This window comes from Mustela erminea, chromosome 12 (assembly GCF_009829155.1).
Source record: "Mustela erminea isolate mMusErm1 chromosome 12, mMusErm1.Pri, whole genome shotgun sequence".
NCBI classification, from domain to species: Eukaryota; Metazoa; Chordata; class Mammalia; order Carnivora; family Mustelidae; genus Mustela; species Mustela erminea.
The window spans coordinates 35,010,396-35,034,864 of NC_045625.1; the positions used below are offsets into that span (position 1 = coordinate 35,010,396).

Below are 24,469 nucleotides of genomic sequence, written 5' to 3' on the forward strand. Positions count from 1 at the left end.
GAGCCGGGACTTGATCCTGAGTCAAAGGCAGGAGTTTAACCCACTGAGCACCCAGGCGTCCCTCTTGTTCTCTTTTTTAAGGTGAGTTTTTTTTACCTTGTCATTCTATCCAGAGATGAATAGATGAATGAGAGAACCAAAGAATATAACGGCAACAAGAACCCCAGAGGAATATACACTAAACAAATCAGAAGAGTCATGAAACCAAAGAATAAAATATAAAAAAAATAAAAAAGATAATATGGGCCCAGCACACTTCTTGCTGCTTAAAAAAAGATAATATAATCAGACACCTGGACAGAATAGAGCAATACACTGGACATGTGTATTGGTATGTGGGTATGGATACACACAGGAGTGTGTATGTTGGTCCGTTTGTTAGAAAACTGGATCTCAAAATTATAAAGAAAGAGAAACTTACATATGCAAAAATAAAATTAAATACAGTGAAAGGATAGAATGTAGCTGTAAATGAAAAGTAAAAGACGAAAAAGAAAGGAAGAAAAAGGAATATAGACAGACAGTTGGACAGAGCAGGGCAATATACTATATCCTGATGTATTTTGGTTGTGTTTTTTTTTTTTTTTTTAAAGAAGAAACTACACCTCAAAATTGTAAAGAAAGAAAAACCTATATATACAAAATACAAAATATAAAAATAAAATACATTGAAAGGCAATTGCACTACTGGGTATTTACCCCAAAGATACATGTAGTGAAAAGAAGGGCCATATGTACCCCAATGTTTATAGCAGCAATGGCCACGGTCGCCCAACTGTGGAAAGAACCAAGATGCCCTTCAGTGGACGAATGGATAAAGAAGATGTGGTCCATATACACTATGGAGTATTATGCCTCCATCAGAAAGGATGAATACCCAACTTTTGTAGCAACATGGACAGGACTGGAAGAGATTATGCTGAGTGAAATAAGTCAAGCAGAGAAAGTCAATTATCATATGGTTTCACTTATTTGTGGAGCATAACAAATAGCATGGAGGACAAGGGGAGATGGAGAGGAGAAGGGAGTTGAGGGAAATTGGAAGGGGAGGTCAACCATGAGAGACTATGGACTCTGAAAAACAATCTGAAGGTTTTGAAGGGGTTGGGGGTGGGAGGCTGGGGGAACCAGGTGGTGGGTATTAGAGAGGGCACGAATTGCATGGAGCACTGGGTGTGGTGCAAAAACAATGAATACTGTTACACTGAAAAAAATAAATAAATTAAAAAAATACATTGAAAGGGTAGAGTATAACTCTAAAGATAAAAATTTAAAAAGACTTTAACGAAACAAAACAAAAAACAGAAAATGAAGGGGAAAAATAAAAGAATATGATCATACAGGTGAAGAGAATAGAGCAATACACTAGATTTTGGGTGTATAACTGGTCTTTTAGAAGAACTTGTATCCCAAAATTATAAAGAAAGAAAACTTAGATATATACAAAATTAAATTAAATACAGTGGAAGGATAGATTATAACTATAAAAATGAAAATTTAAAAAAGATTAAAAAAAGTTGATGAAGAAACTGGTTGAACAAGGAAAAAGGAAAAAACATTGAGAGACAAAGAATCATGGGGGGGGAAACATGAATTCTATATGCTATTTTCCCCTAGCGATAGAGTTTTGCAATTCTCAGTGATTGGTAAGCTTGGTCTTAGCTGGATGTTCTTGCTGATCATCTTGGGGAGGGGCATGTCTGATTCTCCGGACTGTACACTGTTGCCAAGGGCCCAGGCTAAGTAATCTGTTCCGGTTTGCTCTTTGTGGCTTTTGTTCCCTGAAGGCTTTCCGCACAGCTTTAGAAGATCAGAATGAAAATGGCAGCTTCCCAATCTCCAGCCGGCAGGTGAAATCTTGGGGCCCTACTCTTCAGTATGCCCTCAGAGAAAAGTCAGTCATTCCTGTCTCCCTGGTCTCTGTCCACACTCCGTGCTCACCCAGCCTGTGACCAGTGTTTCTGTCTCACACACAGGACCCCCTGTTGAGTCTTCAACCGCTATAGACTCCTTTGGCGCACTCCTGCACAGCTCCTCCCAGGGGAGGAAAGGGGGGTTTCGAGGGTTCTGCTGCTTGCTGGGCCCCTGCTCAAAGTGCAGTCCACCCACTGACCATACCACGGTTTGTGGTTTATGGCAACCCTGAGCTGGGAGCCCATTTCTGGGCTTGCAGATTACAGCACGCTTCCTGCCTCCAATGCCTGGGAACTCTGTTGCACCCAGGTATCCCCAGTCTTCCTGTGACCCTGAGTATCTTTAGACCACACTGTCCCACCTAGGTTTTCGTCCCTGCTTTGTTCCTGAGTGCCTTTCTGGCAGCTACTTGCCTCACTGGAGCAGTTCTGAGAGTTCTGATTTTGTGCTCTCCTGCTGTATCATTTTCTAGTGCCAGCTGATGGAGGCTCCTTTCCTCTGCAGTTTATCTTCCCATTTATCGCCAGGGATTCACTTCTCCACACCTCCTACCTTGCAGAATGTGGTCGCTTTTCTGTTTGCAGAGTTGCAGCTATTTTCTTAGATTGCTAGTTGAGTTCACAGGTATTCAGAATGAGTTGATAGCTATCTAGCTGATTTCCTGGGACCAGAAGAAACTAAGGTCTCCTATTCCTCTGCCAATTTGGACCTGCCTCAGACCTTCATTATTATTTTATTTAGTTTTGTCTTTTGTTCAACTTTTTATATTTTATTTTTGTTCAATTTTTTGAGAGATTGATGTATTTGAGAGGGAGAGAGTGAGAGCACATTAAGAGGGGGGCAGTGGGAGAGGGAGAGAATCTCCAGTGGACTTCCTTCTGAGGGTGGAGTCAACACAGGGCTCAATCCCCTGACCCTGAAATGGCCCTGAAATAATGATCTGAGCTGAAATTAAGAGTCGGTTGCTTAACCAACTGAGCCACCCAGGAGCCCCCATTTTTGTTTCATTTTGAAAGCATATTTTAGCTATTTATTAAAAGAAAAATACTTTATTTTTTATTTTAAACTGTTAGGCTTTGACCATAGGTTAGTTCCTTGTTGGCAAATGAATACATTAATAAATTCAAGAGTAATTTTTACCTATTTGGGGGGAGGGGCAGAGGTAGAGGGAGAGAGGGAATAATAAACAAGCTCCACACCCACCTTGTAGCCTGATTCTAGGCTTGATCTCGCAATGCTGAGATCACGACCTGAGCTGAAATCCAGAGTGGGACACTTAATGGACTGAGCCACCCAGGTACTCCAAAAGTAGTTTTTAGAAATATCCCTCTCAGCATAAAGTATTAGATCTGGAAAATTCTTTATGAATAAAAATCTAAACAAGTGCACATTTTACTAATATTTTTATTGAAGTACAGTTGACATACATTGACTTAGTTCCAGGTATATAATTTAATGATTTGACAAGTCTCTGTGCTATGCTCTGCTCACAAGTGTAGCTACCATCTCTCACCATACAATGCTGTTACAATGCCACTAACTATATTCTTTGTGTTGTATTTTTCATCCCTTTGACTTTGAAACCTCTGTTTTAATTAAAACCCTCAAATCTTCATTTCTGAGGTGACAGGCAGCTAGCTATTGAGAATAGGAAGTTTTAAGAGGAGCCCACTTTATATTTCTGCATTAAATAATGCAAACCCCCATCTCAGATGTATGCACTGAGGAATAATCCTCACAGTGCTCAAAATGCCACACTTTTATTACAACTTAAAGAGCTACCCACCTTTCAAGATAAGTGCATCCTTCACCCAAGTCTGTGTAGTTTCGTGGTTTAATGTGTCTTGTTTTTTATGTCCAAATTTCAAGGAGTATGCTTATGTCTCAACAGTGTTTTTCTGCTGATGTTTCTATAAGAAGATTGTTGTATTTCACAAACTCAGTATAACCTCCCCATCTCCCCGAAGCAGTGTGTAGAAGAGTCTCACTTACATTCCAGATATCCTTTTGAGAACTTGTCATTTGGAAAATCATGTTGAGTGTCAACAAAGGGGAATGTGAGTTCTGGATAGGCCTGGGACTAAAGCCATTTTACTGCCTACAAAGAACAGTGGTCTTTGGCAGTGTTTTAAGTGTATTACATTGTAGTATCATTTGCTGTGTGTGTTTACTGTGTTTTAATTTCCCCTTTTAGGAAAGGAGTTGTGGTGGGAGGTAAGATCTGACAGGTATAGGTTAGTCAGGTCATGTGGGACCTTGTAGATGTTTAGGTATAAGGGTATAAGGACTTTGGATTTTATTTTGTGTGAGAGGAGGAACCAAAGTTTTCAGAGGAGGAATGACAGGATCTGTCTGAACATTTAAAGGGTCATTCATGCCATTGTGTAGAGAACAGATTTGGTGCTGGGGGATGTAAGGAAAGTTCATAGGGAAGGAGTGGAGCTAAGGAGACCAGTTAAGCTATTGCTTCAGTCTAGGCTTTAACTTAGGTAGTAGCAGTGGAGAATATATGAAGTAGTTGTCTTTCAGGCATATTTTGAAAGTGCCAACAGGATTTGCTAATTGATCAAATGTGGGATATGAGTGAAAGAGAAGAGTTGAGGATGATGCCAAGGGTTTTGGCAGAGTAGCTGGTGAATAGTTTTGTCATTTACTGAAACTGGAGGAGGGGTAATTTTGGAGGGGAAGATCAAGAGCTCAATTTTGAGCAAGTTATGTGTGAGATGCTAGTTAGACATCTAAGTGATACTGAGTAGAAAGAAGGATATAGAAATCTAGATTTCCTTGCCATGGGAGGTGGGAGAGTCAGGGTTTGGGGATCTAGCCATGGGACTAGTTGGGATCACAAAAGGAGTAAATACAGATAGAAAAGTGAAGTTGGAGGATTAATCTTTGGAACATTCCATAGAAATTGGGGAGATGAAGAGAATCTAGCAAATAGGACTGAGATGTTGGCAGTCAGTAATGTGGGACGTTTCCTTCCGTGAGGCCAAATGAGGAAAAGGGTTTCAAGGAGAGTAGAATCAAGTGAGTCAGTTGCTGTGAATAGATCAAGAAAAATGAGGATTCAGAATTGAGTACTGGATTTTTTTTTTTTCTGGCTTCACACCCATTGAGGAGCTCAGTGGAGGGCTTGAACTCACAACCCTGAGATCAAGAGCTGAGCTGAGATCAAGAGTCAGCCACTTAACCAACTGAGCCACCCAGGGCCACCTTGACTAATGGATCTCTGGTAGTGTGGTGGTCTCTGGCAACATGGCAAATAGTGTCTTTGCTTTACATCACTACCTACTTCTGTGGATTAAAGCACTAGCTCACATTCTTGGCAGTTGCTCTGAAACTTCTCTATTTCATTTCACTGTTTCACCTTTGACCTTTTTATGTCCCCTAGTTCTAAATGTTGGGCTTCATACCCTGACTTTAATCTTCATTTCTTTCCTTTTTTTTTTTTTTTTAAAGATTTTTATTTATTTATTTGATGGACAGAGAGGTCACAAGTAGGCAGAGAGGCAGGCAGAGAGAGAGGGGGAAGCAGGCTCCCCGCTGAGCAGAGAGCCTGATGCGGGGCTCGATCCCTGGGCCCTGGGATCGTGACCTGAGCCGAAGGCAGAGGCTTAACCCACTGAGCCACCCAGGCGCCCCACCTTTTTTTTTTTCTAAAGAATTTTTTTTAAAGGTTTTTTTTTTCTTAAAAGATTTTACTTATTTATTTGACAGAGCGAGATCACAGTAGGCAGAGAGGCAGGCAGAGAGAGAGAGAGAGAGGGAAGCAGTTTTTTTTTTTTTTTTTTAAGATTTATTGATTTTAGAGAGTGATTGAGTGTGTGCACTTGTGCAGTTGGGGGGAGGGTGGTGAGCAGAGGGAGAGAAACTTAAGCTGACTCCCCACTAAGGGGGGGAGTCTGATGATGTGCTTGATCCTACAATGCTGAGATCGTGACCTGAACTGAAACCAAGAGTCAGATGATCCACTGGCTGATCCACCCAGGTGCCCCTAATCTTCATTTCTTTTCTCTTCAGCTTCCTATATTTTTTTTGACTCCCCTCAGGATGTTACATGTCTCTTTTCCCTTACAAAGTTCCTGATGTGGTTTGTTCTTCTGGGTCCAGCAACTTTTGCTGGCTAAAGTAGGATTTTTAACTATTTTTGTTGTGTGTCTTGGACTCCTTTGGTAGTCAGATGAAGTTTATTAGGCCCCTTACCAGGAGAATATTTTTTAATTGCATAAAGTAAAATGCATGAGATTACAAAGAAAATAAGTTATGCTGGAACATGGTTGTCAAAACAATGAAAGCTTTGCAGTAAAAGTATATTTGCCTCTTTATTAATACATTTAGGTAACATATTTTAGCAGTGTTCCTAGTAGCTGTCATAAATTCAAAATAGTGGTATGTGTGGAAAAAAAAATCACAAAACCTCAGAGTATTGATATGTGTGACATTTCAGTGTACATGCAACAACTATTATATGAAAATATATGTGGTTTTTATTACCATTGGAGTCATGAATACTGTCAATATGACTGTGATTTGTTGCTAGATTTGTAAGAGAATGAATTTTTCTATTTGATATTAAATTAATAATAATAAAGATAAAATTTTGTTCACATAAAAGTCTTGGGTCCCAAGTTAAGAACCTAGAGTGAGAACTGTAATGTTGGTAGCGCAACATTGAATGGGCCACCAGGTGGAAGAACAAGCCAAGTCTGCCTGGAAGCATACTGTCATTTTGGCCCCCTGGCCCCTTCTCTGCCTATGGGTGGCAGGGTAGGTTCTTGAGCCAGAATAATAATTTTGTAAAATGCCTTTGAAAAGAACCAGAAAACTCATTGTAAGCACTGTCACTAACACAGTATGTTTGGTTTATTCTCTACTAGATTCTTTCAAGTTTTAAAAATTGGCCCCCTTTTTTTTTCTTTTGCTGCTGTGTACTACTTCTTCTGGTTAGCTTACCCATAGCTGTGTTAAGACCTGTTTTTATTCTTCAGGAATTCAGTTTGAGCAGTCTGTCTACATCTTTGTCTTATGGGGCAGGGACAGCTGGGGAGGGGAAGCTGTAGTTTTGTGCATTCTTTCACTTCTCGGATGCTTCTTTTTTCCAGTAGTAGCGAAGGATTGAGTTCTGATATTCGGGACCAGGGGTCAAAGAGAAACCCTGCCCATTTTAAAATTGGTTGTATGTTTTCTTACTGTTGAGTTTTGAGTTCTTTTTTTTTTTTTTTAAATTTGGCAGAGAGAGAGAGCACAAGTAGGCAGAGAGGCAGGCAGAGAGTGGGGGGAAGCAGGCTGCCCACTGAGCAGAGAGCCCGATGATGTGGGACTCCATCTTAGGACCCTGAGACCATGATGTGAGTCGAAGGCAGAGGCCCAACCTGCTGAGCCACTCAGGCATCCCAAGTTTTGAGTTCTTAGAATACTTCTAGATACCAGTCCTTTACCAGACATGCATTTTGCAAATATTTTCTACCATTTTTGGCTTTTTGTTTGTACATTTACTCTCTAAACGTCTTTCATAGAGCAGAAGTTAATTTTAACGAAGTCCATCTTACCAATTTTTTTTTTTTCATGGATTATGCTTTTGTTGTTGTACCTAAAAACTGATTGTTAAACCTAAGGTCTCTTGGATTTACTCCTTTGTTATCTTCTGTAAGTTTTATAATTTTGTGTTTTACATTTAGTTCTGTGATCCATCTTGAGTAATATCTGTTGAAGGTTTTTATTTGTTTGTTTATTTTAAAGATTTGGTTATTTGAGAGAGAGCCCACAGGCCAGGGGAAGGGGGTAGAGTGAGGGGGAGAAGCAGACTCCCTGCTGAGCAGGGAAGCCAGACATGGGGCTCAGTTCTAGGACCCTGAGATCATGACCTGAGCTGAAGGCAGGCACTTAACTGACTGAGCCACCCAGGTGCTCCTATTTTTAATTTTTTGAGGAGCCCCCATACTGTTTCTGTAGTGACTGTCCCAACTTGCATTCCTACCAACAGTGCATGAGGATTTTCCCCCCACATCCTCACCATTTGTTATTTCTTGAGTTTTTGATCTTAGCCATTCTGACAGGATTTTCTTTTTATCAGCACATAATAATAATATATAATAAAAATCTACCTTTAAAAGTTACTTCAGTAAGTGTGAAATAAAAAATGTTTAATATTTTAAAAATGTGTCAAAGTTTAGTTGGTAGCATTCTCAGTTGCACATGAAATAGTTGGACATCTGAATTGATGGCATGGTAAATTTTACAGAATATGGTAGGTAGCATTGGGATATCTTAGGTTTACCAGACTGGTAAAACCACCGTAGGTCTCACTTGGTACCACTTTCTTCAGGAGGATTTAGGACAGAAACTGTAAGTAAGATAGTGAAAGTCCGGGAGCACCTGGCTTGCTCAGTTGGTAAAGCATGGGACTCTTGATCTTGGCATTTTGAGTTCAAGCCCCACACTGGATATAGAGATTACTTAAAAATAAAATCTTAAAAAAAGAAAAATAGTGGGAGTCCTTGCAGTAGTCCATGTAGCAGTTCATATTCTCCAAAGTGCTCTTTTGGAAATTTAAATTCAAAAAAATGTTATGCACATTTTGGTGCTGTAGAGAACTCCAAAGGCATAGTTTCCAGGATCCTCTGCAAGGGACATGCCTTCATTACATGTCACCAGACCCAGAGAAGCTCAAAACCTGACTTCCTACTAAGTGTCTGTTGTACTTCTAGTCCAGATGCAGCTTACTAGTTTGGCAATTTCAATCATAAGCAATGTTCCCAAGTCACGTATGTGGCATATTGTTTTAATCAGGTTAACAGGGATTATCCCTAAGTCAAATTCTCATGCTTGAGGAGAAGGGATTTTGCTCACCTGAGGTAGATAGTCATGCCGGCTAACTTTTTATTTGTAGTTTTTGTTTTGGCTATCTTTCAAAAGGGTTTTCTTACTCCAAGATTATATTTCAAGTCCTTATTTTCCTTTTTTTCTTTTTTTTTTAGTCTGCACTTTCTTTTAAAACTGACTTCCTGTTTTTTTACATTTGCCTATATCTTTGAGCCACCGTTTTCTGTATGGTATGACATAAGAACCAAAACTTTTTCAAATGACTAATTAGTTGTTTTAATCATTTATTGAATAAACATTTGTTTTCCGATTAGTTAGAAATATCGCTATTAAAAGCAGTTACTATTAGGAGATAGTTCTTCAAATTAACAAATACGTCTATTAAAATACATACTTTTAAGGCAGTAACTTATTTGTAATCTTATATCTTATATGATTGTGTATTAGATTGTATTATCTGTATACTAAGAATTTATAGGGTAATCTTTTTTCCTCAGAGAAAGTTTGTGTAGTCTGAAGAGGGGTATATATCTTTCTTAACTTACTTACTTTCTTTCTTTTTTAAGATTTTATTTATGTATTTGAGTGAGAAAGAGAGAGAGAGCACATGAAAGAGGAGAAGGTCCTAGAGGGAGAAGCTGACTCCCTGTGGAGCTGGGAGCCCGATGTGGGAATCCATCCCCAGACTCAGGATCATGACCTGAGCCGAAGGCAGTTGCTTAACCAGCTGAGCCACCCAGGCGCCCTCTAGAAAGGTTTGCCTTATTAAAAGCTGTTATGTTGATTTAGGTGGCCTTTGAAAGCTAAACTGCTCAGTATAGTAGAAAATGGTGAATAAAGAGTTTGAACAACGAGAGCTAGTTTCAGACCCACTTCACTGACTCCTACTTTGTTCAAGTCAACCTCTCTGTTTTGTTTTGCTTAATTAAACTGCGTGAATAATAATCCCTATCCAGCCTACTTGTGAATATTGTTGAGGACTAGATGGGATAATAGATATAAAAGCACCTTTAATTGGAAAAACAGTTTAAATGTGAGGACTTACTGCATCTTAACTTTTCCTCCCTTTTTCTTGTAGGTAGTGTTGGTGCTTCTTTTCAGTGCCAGTCCATCCATCACGACCACATTTGTCATGATGACAGTGACAAGGTGAGGTCTGTGTTGATGTCTATCATGGTGAAAATGCATGCTGCCCTTTATTGTTGGATTCATTTGCTTAACTGTGGACATAGGGCCAGGAGGGTGTGTACAATGTTGAAATCCAGGGCCTTCCTGGTTTATGTGTCATATTATTAGACTGTTCCAGAATACTTGAGCATAATTTTGAGGTGGTGGGCTGGACTCTTGATAAACTCTTCATTTTCTTTTTTTAAAAGATTTTATTTATTTTTATTGGACAGAGAGAAAGAGAGACCACAAGTAGGCAGAGAGGCAGGCACAGAGAGAGGGGGAAGCAGGCTCCCTGCTGAGCAGAGAGCCCGATGAGGGGCTCGATCCCAGGACCCTGAGATCATGACCTGAGCTGAAGGCAGAGGCTTAACCCACTGAGCCACCCAGGCACCCCATAAACTCTTCATTTTTTTACCCTTTGTTTCCGTCACTCTGCTTCCTCTTTTCTTGCACAGATTGAGAGGATTATCTTAGTATATGAACAGGTGCTCCCAACACTGCTAATTATCTCAGGAATTTATGTCTGTTTGTAGATTGAAATATCTTAGCCATTTCAGTTTGGTTTGTTTTTGTAGTTGATTGTGTTTGTTTATGCTTCTCATACTTTTTTTCTCTATATCCAAAACCCAATTTAATGGCGAGGATTGAGAACAGAACCTGTTTGTTTCATGCCAAAGAAACCTGCTTTGGGCCCCCTTTTTTTGGTTTGTTTTTAAAATCAGGTCTAAACCGTTGGTAGTTTTGTTTCATTTTGGTGTTTTGTTTCTTCTCTAAAGAAATCTGGTCTTGGGGGCTTTCCAGTACTCATCAGCGCCCTTGATGGCCCAGCCCTTGGAGTAGATACTAATGTGGGCTTGGTACTTGGAACATCTGGCTGCTGATGTTGGATGGGCTTAAATTTAGTTTTTTCCATCATCAGTTTCCAGTGGCTTCCCTCCCATTTCCTGTGTCTTACATGCAGGAATGTATCACTCCCTTGGTAGTTTTCCCAGGCACACCAATCCAAGTGATCTTTTCTCTGCTGTTTTAATCAAGAGCCTCCTCCCTCATCCTGTTGGAGCTAGATCAAGAAGTTGGTTGGTCATTGGGATTTTCCAAATGGCTTTCTTTGTTCTGTGCATTGATCTCTTTGTCTTTGTGAGTTTTGCTCAGACAGATTTCAGTCTGTTTACAGAGAGAGGTATGCTTTTAGCATTCCAGAGTCTCTTTTATTATTACAGTAATCCAGAGGCATGGATTTAACTTTTAACTTACTTTAGAAGCAAGCCACTGAAAGAGACTATACTAGACTATACAGTTGGTGCTGTAAAATTCAGTATACTCCAGATTGTAGATGTGAGCATTGGAAAATGAAAGATGATGGCGGGAAAGACAGAATCGCTTTAGGCCCTTAATATTGCATACATTTGTGCTTTGTAATTGTGAAGATGTTTTTGGGTTAAGTTTTCTTTCCCCTGCTTAGTATAATATGCCTTTCTCCGTTTGTTCATTTGTGGTGGTGATGCCAGACTGTGCTCTGTTCTGTCTCCAGGTTCAAGGGTCTGGAGATGAGCTTTCTATCCACCTCTACGAAAAACTTGGCAGCTACTTTAAAGTGTATTTGCTTCTAATTTCTGAATCTTTGTATGACCAGTTTTGTGCTTTTAGGAGATGAGATTTTTTTCCAAAATATGTGGGGAGGGGGAAGAGAACTTAAGGACTTTGGTCACTTGATCAGCCCAGTTCTCAAAGAATTGTGAGAAACTGCTCTTCCCTTTCCTGCTTGGAGTGTGTATACTAACGATTGTTTCCCAGAGGGAATTGGAGAGAATGGATTTGTCTTTTTTTCTTTTAAAGATTTTATTTATTCATTTGACACAGAGAGAGAGAGAGAGAGAGAGAGAGAGAGAGATCACAAGTAGGCAGAGAGGTAGGCAGAGAGAGAGGAAGAAGCAGGCTCCCCGCTGTGCAGAGAGCCCGATGTGGGGCTCGATCCCAGGACCCTGAGATCATGACCTGAGCTGAAGGCAGAGGCTTAACCCGCTGAGCCACCCAGGCGCCCCTGGATTTGTCTTTTGACTATGTATTTATACTCAGCTGGTTCAGTCAAATGTATTGATTGGTATCTATGTGAGTAGGCACTTAGGAAACAGATATCAGAATACAAAACAAAGATTGCTGTTTTTCATGAGTGTACAGTCGAGCTGGTGAGCAGACAGTAAAAATAAACAATATGTAAATAAGACTATGTTAGAATAAGTGCAGTGGATTAAAGAAAATGTACGGCAGAATAAGGGGGATGAGAACCACAAAGAGTTGGATAGTATAGAATGCAGCTTTGAATGGGATCATCAGGCATTATTCTGGGGAGGAAAATAGTGTGCTTAAAAATCAGATCTGTATGTTTGCCACAGCTGCTGACTTCTTTCTGTAACAAATCGTTTCAGAAAACCAAAAATGAACCTGCTACCCAATACATACCGCTTGAATGTGTGTGAAGACATAGACACACATACATTCTCTCACTTTGAGAATTGAAGGGATTATAGGCAGAGCCAATTCAACCCTCTTTTTGAAATAAACTTGGAAGCTGTGACCCTACTGGAAGAAATGACCTGTTTAGGAGTCACCCTGTAGTGCTGGGTCTAGAACACATCTTCTGTCCCCTGTACCATTCATGTAAAATATTTGCTTAGCTATTCTGATTGTACAGCCTGTCAAAACACATGTTGATGCCTTGCTTAGTATCCCCGCTTAACTTTCAGGCATGATCCATTTCTCAGGTCTTCTAGGAGCCAAAGGTGATTTTTCTTTTTTTCTTTTTTTTTTTTTTTAAGATTTTTTTTATTTATTTGACAGACAGAGATTACAAGTAGGCAGAGAGGCAGTCAGAGAGAGGAGGAAGCAGGCTCCCTGCTGAGCAGAGAGCCCGATGTGGGGCTCGATCCCAGGACCCTGGGATCATGACCTGAGCTGAAGGCAGAGGCTTTAACCCACTGAGCCACCCAGGCGCCCCCAAAGGTGATTTTTCTTAAAAGCTGCCTCAATTTAACTAATCTGTGTGTGACGGAGGATGGAACCAAGGGTGAGATAAATTAAAATTTTTTAAAAAAGATTTTATTTATTTACTTGTAAGAGAGAGAGCACAAGCAGGGGAGAAGTAGTAGGCTCCCCTTTGAGCAGAGAGCCAGATAGCGGGTGGGGGTGGAAATCCCAGGACTCTGGGATCATGACCTGAGCCCCACGCAGACACTTAACCAGTTGAGCCACCCAGGTGTCCCGAGATTAATTAATTTGTAGTCTCAATGGTACACTTCCCCAGAGTGGCCTGGAACACTTCCAGGAAGGCTGATCACTTGAGATGGAGAAATGGGAGAATTCTTTCTAAATTAGCATGTATGTGAACAGAGCTACTCAGAGCAGAAGTCTTTTCTAGACAAAACTTTCTTGTGCTAGCCTTAGGGTCCATTTGTCATGGAAGAAGGCATCAGTCCAGCTTGTGTACAGGTAATGCCATGCAGACTGCTTTTAGGGAAGGTAGGAAATGTGTTACTGGTTTTTCTTTCATGACTGTATACTTTCCTTCAATCTTGATCTTTCACATTTTTTAGTTTAGTTTTTTTTTTAAGTTACATGTTGATTATAAAAAGATATGTGGCTCTAGTTTTAACCCCTCTACCCAGAAGTAACAATTGGAATTTAGTAATAACAATAGTAATTGAAGTTATATTTGTATAAAATATCTTTCATTTTTGTTAGTAGTGGCTATTAGTATATTCAGAGTTGTACAACTATCTCCACCATCTAATTTTAGAACAGTTTTAATATTCCTCACTCAAAAACCCATACCCATTAGCAGTCACTGTCCATTATTCCTTCTGTCAGCTCCTGGCAACCACTGATCTTTATGTTTTAATGGATTTGTCTATTCTGCACATTTATATGTGGAATCATGTAATATGTGGCCTTTGTGTCTCTGGCTTCTCTCACTTAGCATGATGATTTCAAGATTTGTCTATGTTGTAGCATGAATCACTCTTCTATTCTTTTTTATGGGTGAACAATATTCCATTGTGTGCATCTAACACATTTTATTTCTACAGTCACAAGTTGATAGATCTGTTTTCTTATTTTGGTTCTTACGAATAACACTGCTAGGAACATTTTTTGTGTAAGTGCATTTTTGTTCATTTGGTCACAGGATATATGTTTACATTTTGAAGATCTACTAAACTGTTCTGCAAAGTGGCTGCACCATTGTGCATTCCAGCACATGCATGAGGGTTCCACTTTATTCACATCTGCATGTTTACATCCAGTACTCTCCAGTAGTCTTTCAGATTGTAGCCTTTGTATACAACGTGCGACATCTCAGTGGTTGTTCATAATGGATGTGTTTTAATTTCCATTTCTCTAATGACTAAGTATGCTGAGGATTTTTTTGTATGCTCATTGGCCATTCCAAATCTTATGGTCAGTTTAAAAAAATGTCAGTTACAGAGCTCTTTCAGGGGCGCCTGGGTGGCTCAGTGGGTTAGGGCCTCTCCCTTCGGCTTGGGTCATGATCCCAGGGTCCTGGGATCGAGCCCCACGTGGGGCTCTATGCTCTGCAGGGAGCCTGCTTCCTCCTCTCTCTCTGCCTGTCTCTCTGCCTACTTGTGATCTCTGTCAAATAAATGAATAAAATAAAATCTAAAAAAAAAAAAAAGCTCTTTTATTTTTGGAGATTTTATTTTTTTAAGCACAGGGGCAAGAACAATACACGGAGATAGATTATTTCATAAGAAAACTCACTGTCTGCATTCTCTTCATGGTTAAAATAAAACTAAATTGCTCTGATTATCTATGACTATGTGACTAATGACCCTAAAGTTGATTTGGTATAGAACACTTGTATCTTTCATGATTCTGGGGTTTCCTGTGCTCAGCTAGGTAGCTCTTGCTTCGGGTTTTCTCATATGGTTGCAGTCAGATGGAGGCTGAGGCTGGGGTCATCTTGAAGTTCTCAGTCGCATGTTAGATGGTTGATGCTGGTTGTCAGCTGGTACTTCAACTGGTACCCTTGGCCTGAGCACCTAAATGTAGTGTGGGCTTCCTCACAGCTTGGCAGCTTGATTGCAAGAGTGACTGCAACAAGAGGACCAGACAGATGCTGTTACGGCCTTTTATGACCTAGCTTAGAAGTCACAAAGCATCACTTCCAGCATAGTCACGGGCCTGCCCAAATTCAAGAGGTGGGAACCTCAGTCTCACCACTGGGGAGTAATGTCAACATAAGAAGAAGAGAATGAAGGGTGGGAGAATTTACTATGTATGGTCATCTTGGGAAATATAATCTGCATACTATATATACTTGAACATCAGTTAAAATGGCTGCATAATGTTCTACCATAAGGATACATGGTAATTTATTTAATCTGCCTTTAATTGTAGAGTTTTAGGTCATTTTAGAAAGCTATTATGCATTTATTCATACAGTGTATATTTATTAAGTGCCTACTATGTGCCAGACACTGTTGAGTCACCAAGATAGAGTGATGAAAAGACTAGCAAGGAAAGTTCTTGTTCTTCTAGTGCTTATATTTTTGTGAAAAGGGCAGAAAATGAACTGCATATGTAAATCAGTAAATAATCAGATATTCTTAAGTGCTGAACAATTAATTGGCCAGTTGGCTACTCTGGGTGTTAGTGAAGGCCTTTAAGAAGGTGACACTTGGGGCACCTGGTGGCTCAGTTGGTTAAGTATCTGCCTTCAGCTCAGGTCATGATCTTAGGGTCCTGGGATAGAGCTCTGGTTGGGCTCCCTGCTCAGCGGGGAGTCTGCTTTTCCCTCTCCCCCTCCACCTTACTTGTGTGTGTGGGTTCTCTCTCTCTCTCTCTCTCAAATTAAAATCTTAATAAAGAAGAAGAAGAAGAAGGCAACACTTAAGCTAAGGTCCGTATAATAGGAAGTAACAAGTTGTAAAAATTTGGGTCATGAGGGGAACATCCTAGGGAGAGGAAAGAGCTAGTGCGAAGGCCCTGGGGCTAGAAAGATGTCCAAACAGAAGGAAGGCTGATGTGTACCAGCAAGGTTAATGAGGGTAGAAGTGGTATGAGATGAGGCTGAAGAGATAGGCACAGGAGAGGTCATGTAGAAAATTTGGTAAGCCAGGGAAGGTTTAGTTTTTGTTCTGCCTGTTTACATGAAGCCTTTGGAAGGTTTTAAGCGAAGGAATGACATGGTCAGGTTTTTATTTTTAAACATTCCCTTTGCTGCTGTGATGAGATTTTTTTTGAACTGTGGTAAAAATACATCTAGAATATACCATCTTAATCATATTAGGTCTGATACAGTTCAGTAGTGTTAAGTACATTTACATTGTTGTGCAGCCAGTCTCCAGAGCTCTCTTATGTTGTAAATGGACACTTTTTGTATCCATTAAATAGTAACCCCTTGTTTTCTCCTGCACAGCCCCTGGCGACTACCATTGTCCTTTCTGTCTATGAATTTGGGTGCTCTGTGTACCTCATATAAATGGAGTCATAAAATATTTGTATTTCGGGGCGCCTGGGTGGCTCAGTGGGTTAAGGCCTCTGTCTTCGGCTCAGGTCATGATCTCAGGGTCCTGGGATCGAGCCCTGCATCGGGCTCTCTGCTCAGCGGGGAGCCTGCTTCCCCCTCTCTCTCTCTGCCTGCTTCTCTGGCTGCTTGTGATCTCTGTCAAATAAATAAATAAAATCTTTTAAAAAAAATTTGTATTTCTGTTTTAAGATTTATTCATTTGAGAGAGCGCTGGAGCATGCGCAGGGGGAGGGGCAAAGGGAGAGAATCTCAAGCAGACTCCCCTCACAACCGGGAGATCATTGCCGGAGCTGCAACCAAGAGTATGGTGCTCTTCAGACTGAGCCACCCAGGTGCCCCATATTTGTCTTTTTGTGACTGGCTTATTTCACTTGGTGTTGTCAAGGTTCCTTCTTGTTGTTGCATGAATGTTGGAATTTCTTTATTTTATTTTATTTATTTATTTGACAGAGATCACAAGTAGGCAGAGAGGCAGGCAGAGAGAGAGGAGGAAGCAGGCTCCCCCCTGGCAGAGAGCCTGGTGAGGGGCTTGATCCCAGGACTCCAGGATCATGACCTGAGCCGAAGGCAGAGGCTTTAACTCACTGAGCCACCAAGGCGCCCTGGAATTTCTTTACTTTTAAATTTTTAAAGGCTGAGTAACATTCCATTGTATGTATGCAGCACATTTTATCTATTCTTTCATCTGTGAATGGACACTTGGGTTGCTTCCACATTTTGGCTTTTGTGAATAATGCTACTAGGAACATAGGTGCACAAATCTCTCTTAGAAACTCTGCTTTCAATTCTTTTGGGTATATACCCAGAAGCGGAATTGCTGCATCATTTATATTTTTAGAGTTTTGAGGAACTGCTATACTGTTTTCCAAAGTGGCTGTACCAGTTTACATTTCACATCCATGCCAACACTTGTTATTTTCTCTTGTTACTGTGTTTAATAGTAGCCATCCTATTGGGTGTGAGGTCATACATCATTGTGGTTTTGATTTGCCTTGTCCTACTGATTAGTGATGCTGAGCATCTTTTCATGTGCTTGTTGGTCATTTATCTTCTTTGAAGAAATGTCTGTTCAAGATCTTTGCCTGCCCCCTCCCCCCCCTTCAGAGAGAGTACACAAGCAAGTTGTGGGGGTTGGGGAGACAGAGGGAGAGAGAATTTTAAGCAGGCTCCATGCTCAGTGTGGAGCCCAGTGCCGGGCTCGCATGACCTCAGACAGAGTCAGATGCTCAACCGACTAAGGCACCAAAGGGCCTCAACCTTTGCCCATTTTAAAATTAGTTTTTAAAAATTAATTATTTTTATTAACATATAATGTATTATTTCCCCCGGGGTACAGGTCTGTGAATGGTCAGGCTTACACATTTCACAGCACTCACTGGAACACATACCCTCCCCAGAGTCCATAACCCAACCATCCTCTCCCTCCCCCCCTTCCCCAGGAACCCTCAGTTTGTTTTGTTAGATTAAGAGTCTTCTGGTTTGTCTCCCTCCTGATCCCATCTTGTTTCATTTTTTCCTTCCCTACACCCCAGCCCCCCCATCTTGCCTCTCAGATTCCTCATATCAGAGAGATTAGTTTTTGTTTGATTGTAGGAGTTCTTTATGTATTCTCTATATAACCCCTTATCAGACAGATGATTTGCAAATACTTTCCCATTTTAGAGGTTGCCTTTTTACTCTATTGGTTGTGTCCTTTGCACAAAAGTTCTCATTTTGGGGGTTGCCTGGGTAGTTCAGTCAGTTAAGCATCTGACTCTTGGTTTCGGCTCAGGTAATGATCTCGTGGGTTATGGATTGAGCCCAGCTTCGGGCTCCCTCTCAGCAGAGAGTTGACTGGGGGTTCTCTCCCTCTACCCTTTTCCCTCCTTGGGTGCTCATCTTTTTCTCTTAACTGCCTGCGCTTTGATGTCCTAGCCAAGAAATTATTGCCAAACCCAATCTCATGAAGGTTTTCCCCCTATGTTTTTACCTTTGAAGTTCTATAGTTTCAGTTCTTAAGTTTGTATCCTTCACTTACTTGAGTTAATTTTTGTGTAATAGGGTATGGTAAGTTGATTTTGCATTTGGGTATCTAGTTTTCCCAACACCATTGCTGAAAAGAGTGTTCATTTCCCATTGAATTGTCTTGGGACCCTTTTGACCCTTTGAGGCTTGAGCATGTATGCAGGGATTTATTTCTGAGCTCTCTCTTCTGTTCAATTGATCTATGTATCTGTCCTTATGTTGGTACCATAGTGTTTTGATTATTGTAGCTATGTAATAAATTTTGAATGATGTATTTCTTGAGCCTGGATTACTAGAGTAGAATTGAATCAAAGGATTCGAGCAATGTTTTCAGCCTTTGTCTTTTTTTGTATATTTTTTCACACATATGCATCAGTTTATGCTTCCATATGAGAATGCTTGTCTCACTTCCTTTTCACATTGAAAGCATCCATAATGTCAAGTTACTTTGTGAATGATTGTTGAAAAATGCTTTCTAATTGTTTTAATGAGTATTTCTGTGATTACCACTGAGATTGTAGAACTCTTTATATGTTCATTTTTTCCTTAGTCACTTACTGCTTTTTAAAAAATTTGTCTTTTCACATAATTTTCTCTTCTTGTGGGATATTCCTGTTTTCCTATCACTTTGTATAGGAACATTAATCATCTGTCATTCGCAAAAATTTCTAAGCTTTTAATTTTTTTAAAAAAAGATTTTATTTATTCCGCTCACGACCTGAGCGGAAGGCAGAGGCTTTAACGCACTGAGCCACCCAGGCGCCCCCCGAGCTTTTAATTTTTAATGAAGTGTTTTCCCCATTCAGAAATTTAAAATTATTTTGGGAACAAGTCTATTGGTATAGTCCTTTGAAATGTATTTTATTGCATAGACTTTTGGGAAATCTGTCTCCAGAATATCTTCAGATATTTCCCTACATTTTCCTAAAGTTTTAGAATTTTGTATTACACTTTCTGAGCTATATGATATTATGTGATGCACTGTGTTTTTAAAGAGATTCTCTCTGCCTTACTGTGCAAAAGTACTTTACCATACTGTGGAATATCTGAGGTGATTAAAAATACATTGTGACGATAGGTATTTGAGATTATTGTTATGTGGCATTCTTATCTTGACTTTGGATATGTCATTGCCTGCTAAATTTAATTTGTTTTTATAAAACACCGTCATAACAGGAACAAGTAAGCAGAGGAGAGAGAAATAAACTTCTGGGGGAGCTTAAATTTTATATTTGCTCTTTGAAGGTTGTCCTGCTTTAAGGGTTTTTATTTAAGGTGCTCACTTCTGTTTTGTGTGAATCTGCTCAGGTAACGCACTTTCTTCTTTAACGTGAAGTGAGGAAAAGGCCTCTTGAATGTGGCTTGGGCCAGAGGGTACAGGGTTTGCAGAGATGTGCCGTGTATCGCAATGCCTGTGCAAAACTACCCTGGTTAGTTGGTGTCTTCAGTGTATGTCATCAATGGATGCTACCAGGAGGACACTGGCATTTTCAGTGAGCTGGTCACATTTCATGAATGCAGGGTAGAATTCAGTAGCCGGGGGGCATCATCGATGTAGGGTATCAACTATGCAGTCACATGAGCTCCACCAGCATTCCCTGCGGGAAATTCTGTTTTCCATTAAACATGGTGAAAAGTACAAGATAATCTTGTGTTTTGATCTGTTTAGAGAACATTCTCATGTTCCTTTCATCTTGACCAAAGTGAAGGTGCTAGTTGTCTGTCTGTGCTTTTCTATTTCTCAGCCAGTGCCTATATTATGATTTATTTATTTTCTTGAAGCACTTACATAAGTATGGTCCATGTTTACTGGCTTTTGGGGTCATATTTTACTTCAGTGTCTAATTCTTAATGATTTGAGTCCTTGTTACTTTTAGCTGCAGGTGACCAGCTTTAGCGGACCTTCCTCTCCAGGTGTTCCTGGGACGCCGTAGGTATCTTTTCTGGTGGCTGCTTGCCCTCTTAGCTAACCCTTTGACTCAGGACCTGGTGGTCACCACCTTTTCTAAGTGCTGCTACTCTCACTAGTGTCACTTTGTCTCCAGTTTGGGCTCACTTCCTAGGCTGTTGGATTTAATAAGACCATAGTAAAGGGTTTTAATAGGGAATTAAAACAAAGAGTATTTAAAGCTTGTTATGAAATATGACTGTTCTCTGAGTATCCTGGCCCAAGTCTTGTTTTCAGGGCTTCATGCCCTAGTCCTTGGCCTACTGCAGAGAATGAGTTAGCCTATCTTTCTTCAGTGGATGCCCATAAACACTTCTGTTTCTTCTTCAGAGTTGACTCCTATCATTTACTGTTGGAGTAAAACTTGGCGCAGCTTTTTAGAAGGCAATTCAGTAGCATTTCTTGAAATTAAAAAACAAAGGCCCTTTGAAACAGCAATTGCACTGTTAGAAATTTACCTTTATTTGGACGCCTGGGTGGCTCAGTCGTTAAGTCTGCCTTGAGCTCAGGTCATGATCCCAAGACCCTGGAATCAAGCCCCGTCTCAGCAGGAAGCCGGCTTCTCTCTCATTCACTCCCCCTGCATGTGTTCCCTCTCTCACTGTCTGTCTCTGTTGAATATGTAAGAAACTCCTTAAAAAAAAAAAAATTTACCTTTATGAACCCATTTTATTTTTTAAAGATTTATTTCTTTATTTGAGAGAGAGCACAGAGGGAGAAGCAGACTCTCCGCTGAGCAGGGAGCCTTATGGCGGGACTGGATCCCAGGGCCCTGGGATCGTGACCTGAGCCAAAGGCAGATGCTGAGCCTCCCAGGCGCCCTTTTGGATGTTTTTTCAAATGCAGGCCAAACTGTATATATGTATGAGAATATTCATCAGAATATTACCAAATATTCATAATACTAAAACACTGAAAAAAACCCTTAAATATAATACTTTATGTCAGAAATAATAAATGGTTGATCCCTGACAGTGAAATAACAGGCTTTATTAGATCTGTGTGTGGTTAACTCTTTTCATTGCCTGGGTCTGTCCAGTGGATTTTTAAAAACTATAGTAATTAGGCTATGATATGCCCTGAGATTGAGCTGCTGGATCAGTTTCGAATGAGAGTCATAGAAATTCCAATTGCTCCCAAGATGCGCCCTATTTGCCAGAACAGAATGAGCAAGATGCCTTTAAGCTCTCTGTTTCAGAGGGTGTACATTAAGGCAGGTCATGCTCCGAATCTGCTCTTTCTTGTTTATACTGCTCCAGAGATTGAATATGCTATAATGTGCAGTGCCTGCTTTGTCTGCACCCTTGCCTCTCCATTTCTGGCTTGATCTTGGTCTCTATTTGTATTATTTCTGACTCGGCTTATCTTGGGCACTCAGGTTTATTTACTCATCTGTCTTGAACTCTTTCCTCACTGATGGCCTTTCACCTCATTCTGCTTTTTAGCCCCTTCTCGCCTTCACTGCCTAAAGAACTGTCACTAAGAGCTGCACCTTCACTGCACTAAGAACTGTTCAGTCCCTGGTATACTGTGGGAACAGCAGTCTGCCAACTCCTCCATCCCAAAACTGGCTATATTGGGGGAGGCTTTCAGTAGATGTGGGTTTGGGTGCACCTTTGCTACCTCTTTCTGGTGTTTTTTTTTTTTTTAAAGATTTTATTTATTTGACAGAGAGAGATCACAAGTAGGCAGAGAGGCAGGCAGAGAGAGAGAGAGAGGAGGAAGCAGGCTCCCTGCCAAGCAGAGAGCCCGATGCAGAACTCAATCCCAGGACCCTGAGATCATGACCTGAGCCGAAGGCAGAGGCTTAACCCACTGAGCCACCCAGGCGCGCTCTTTCTGGTCTTTGACAGCTGCTGATTATTAACATTTTCAGTCTGACAGGTGGTAACACTTAATGGGTAAAAAGTGCTTATGCTGATGTTTTGCGTTAGATCACATCTGTTTGTGAATATAGATAATGTGTAGCCTGAAAAGTGGTCGGCCACTACACCTTTCCACTATGTAGCTTCATCTTATTAGATCCTTTTAGCTGGTTTTAGTGGAAAGATGGAAACTGTGAGGGAGGAGGGTGAGCAGAGCTAGCTTTAGGAAATTTTGAAATTTGTCTCCTCATTCCTTCTTTACTACCAGTTCTACTTGTGTGTCTCATTTTTTCCTGGGAATTTTGTCTGTTGAGAAAAACATTGGATATACCACTGCTATGAAATGTCACGTATCATTAATTGAACTATTGAGTGCTTGCCATGTACTAGAACTCTTGCCAGCATCAATGAGACTTAGTCCGTGGCACCAGGGAGTTCACTATCTAATGGGCAAAAGACTCAAGTAAATACATATTTACATGGCAAGGTGATTAATGCTATGTTAGAACACCGAATACAGGCCACTAACTCAGCAGTGGTGGTTGGGGTTGGAGTAACATTACGGTCAGGAGACTTGGCATTGGATATGATGACAGCACAGCCCTATTCCTGACAGTGTTAACAGTGGGAAACTGCCTCTTCATTATAAAGGTCATGGACTCCCAGCAGGAAGGCCATTCTCTACCCAGCACCTTTTTTGGCAGGTCCCAAAAGTGTATAGCATTTTTTTCCCCCTCTGTGTGTGTGGTTCTTCAGCATCTGGACAACTGATTCCTTATCTGCAGCTCTTCAGTCGTGTGTTAACAGCATTTTAAAATAAGAAATACCTCTCCTTTGTTTTTTTGTGTATCCTCTACCAGCCAGTATTCTTCCACTGCGGACATCAGTGATAACAAAAGAAAGATGGGACCTGCTCTTGAGGGGCTTACAGTTTAATGGGGAAAACAGACATTAAGTAAATACTGTAAGGAGTTGTGACAGAAGTATGTAAAGGAACAAGAAAACCTATAGCCTGAGTCACTTCTCTTGTATAAAGGTCCTTCAGATAATCATTATGTTTAGATAGTTTGTGATGTATTAGAAATGCAAAATTGAACACCAAACCAAATTTTGTGTTTCCTATTTGGTAGACTATTTAACTACCACTTAAGTAAAATTTATTTGTGCTTATTGTTTATGCAATGTGCTCAAAAATGGATTTCCAGCAGTAGAACTCTTCAAATTCACAAGATTGGAAGTTAATTTTCTAGAAGCAGATTGTGACTTTTAGTATGAAATCTTTCTTAAGTCTATCCTAATGTTACAGTTGTTTTTCCTTTGTTAAAAATAAGGAAAAGTCAGGCACCTGGCTGGCTCAGTTGGTGGAGCATGAGACTCTTGATCTCGGAGTTGTGAGTTTGAGCCCCACAGCAGGTATAGCGATTACTTAAAATCTTTAGGGGCACCTGGGTGGCTCAGTGCGTTAAGCCTCTGCCTTCAGCTCCATTCATGATCTTGGGGTCCTGGGATGGATCCCCACATCGGATTCTCTGCTCGGCAGGGAGCCTGCTCTCCCCCCGCCAAATAAATAAATAAAAATCTTAAATAAAATAAAATCTTTAAAAAGTAAGGGAAAGACACTTAATTCTAAGTTCAGTTGGCTAACCAGCAAATTTTACCAAATTTTTAAAGAAGGCATAACACCATTCTTGCAGAAACTATTCTAGAGAGAAAAAGAACACTCCCTGATTCATTTCTAAGGCTGGCATAATCTTTGTAACAAAACTTGACAAAGACATTATAAAAATGGAAAATAACAGCTATTCTCATTCAAGAACACAGATGTAAAAATCCTAACCAACATGTTAGCAAACCAAATCCAACAATATATAATAAGGATAATAAAAGAAAACAGGACTTTATTAGGAATGCAAAATTGCCTTAACATCCAAAACCAGTCAATGTAATTCACATATTAACAGAAAAATTATATGATTATCTCTTAGATGCAGGAAAATTTGATAAATTAAATATTCCTTTATGATAAACTTTTGATAATTTAGAAATAAAAGACAACTCTTTTAATTGCTAAAGGAATCTGCAACGAAAATCCCCAAAAAACTACTGCAAACATTATACTTAATGGTGAAATGTCGGAAGTTTTCTGGTTTGGGAATAAGACAAAAGCACATGTCTCATTTCTATTTAGAATTGTGCCAGAAG

General features: G+C 40.2%; 1 protein-coding gene across 8 annotated transcripts in view; it reads left to right on the forward strand.

Moving 5' to 3' along the window:
* RNF38 (ring finger protein 38) overlaps positions 1-24,469 on the forward strand; it is a 140,527-nt gene that overhangs the window by 61,388 nt on the left and 54,670 nt on the right. For 4 of the 8 annotated variants that reach the window (XM_032306386.1, XM_032306387.1, XM_032306388.1 and 1 more), the window contains exon 2: positions 9,815-9,885. In XM_032306386.1, coding sequence (XP_032162277.1) covers positions 9,815-9,885 — 71 coding nt within the window. Of the gene's footprint in view, positions 1-9,814; positions 9,886-15,185; positions 15,289-24,469 lie in introns of those variants that run through there. The other 4 variants (XM_032306390.1, XM_032306393.1, XM_032306395.1 and 1 more) reach the window with 1 other exon arrangement.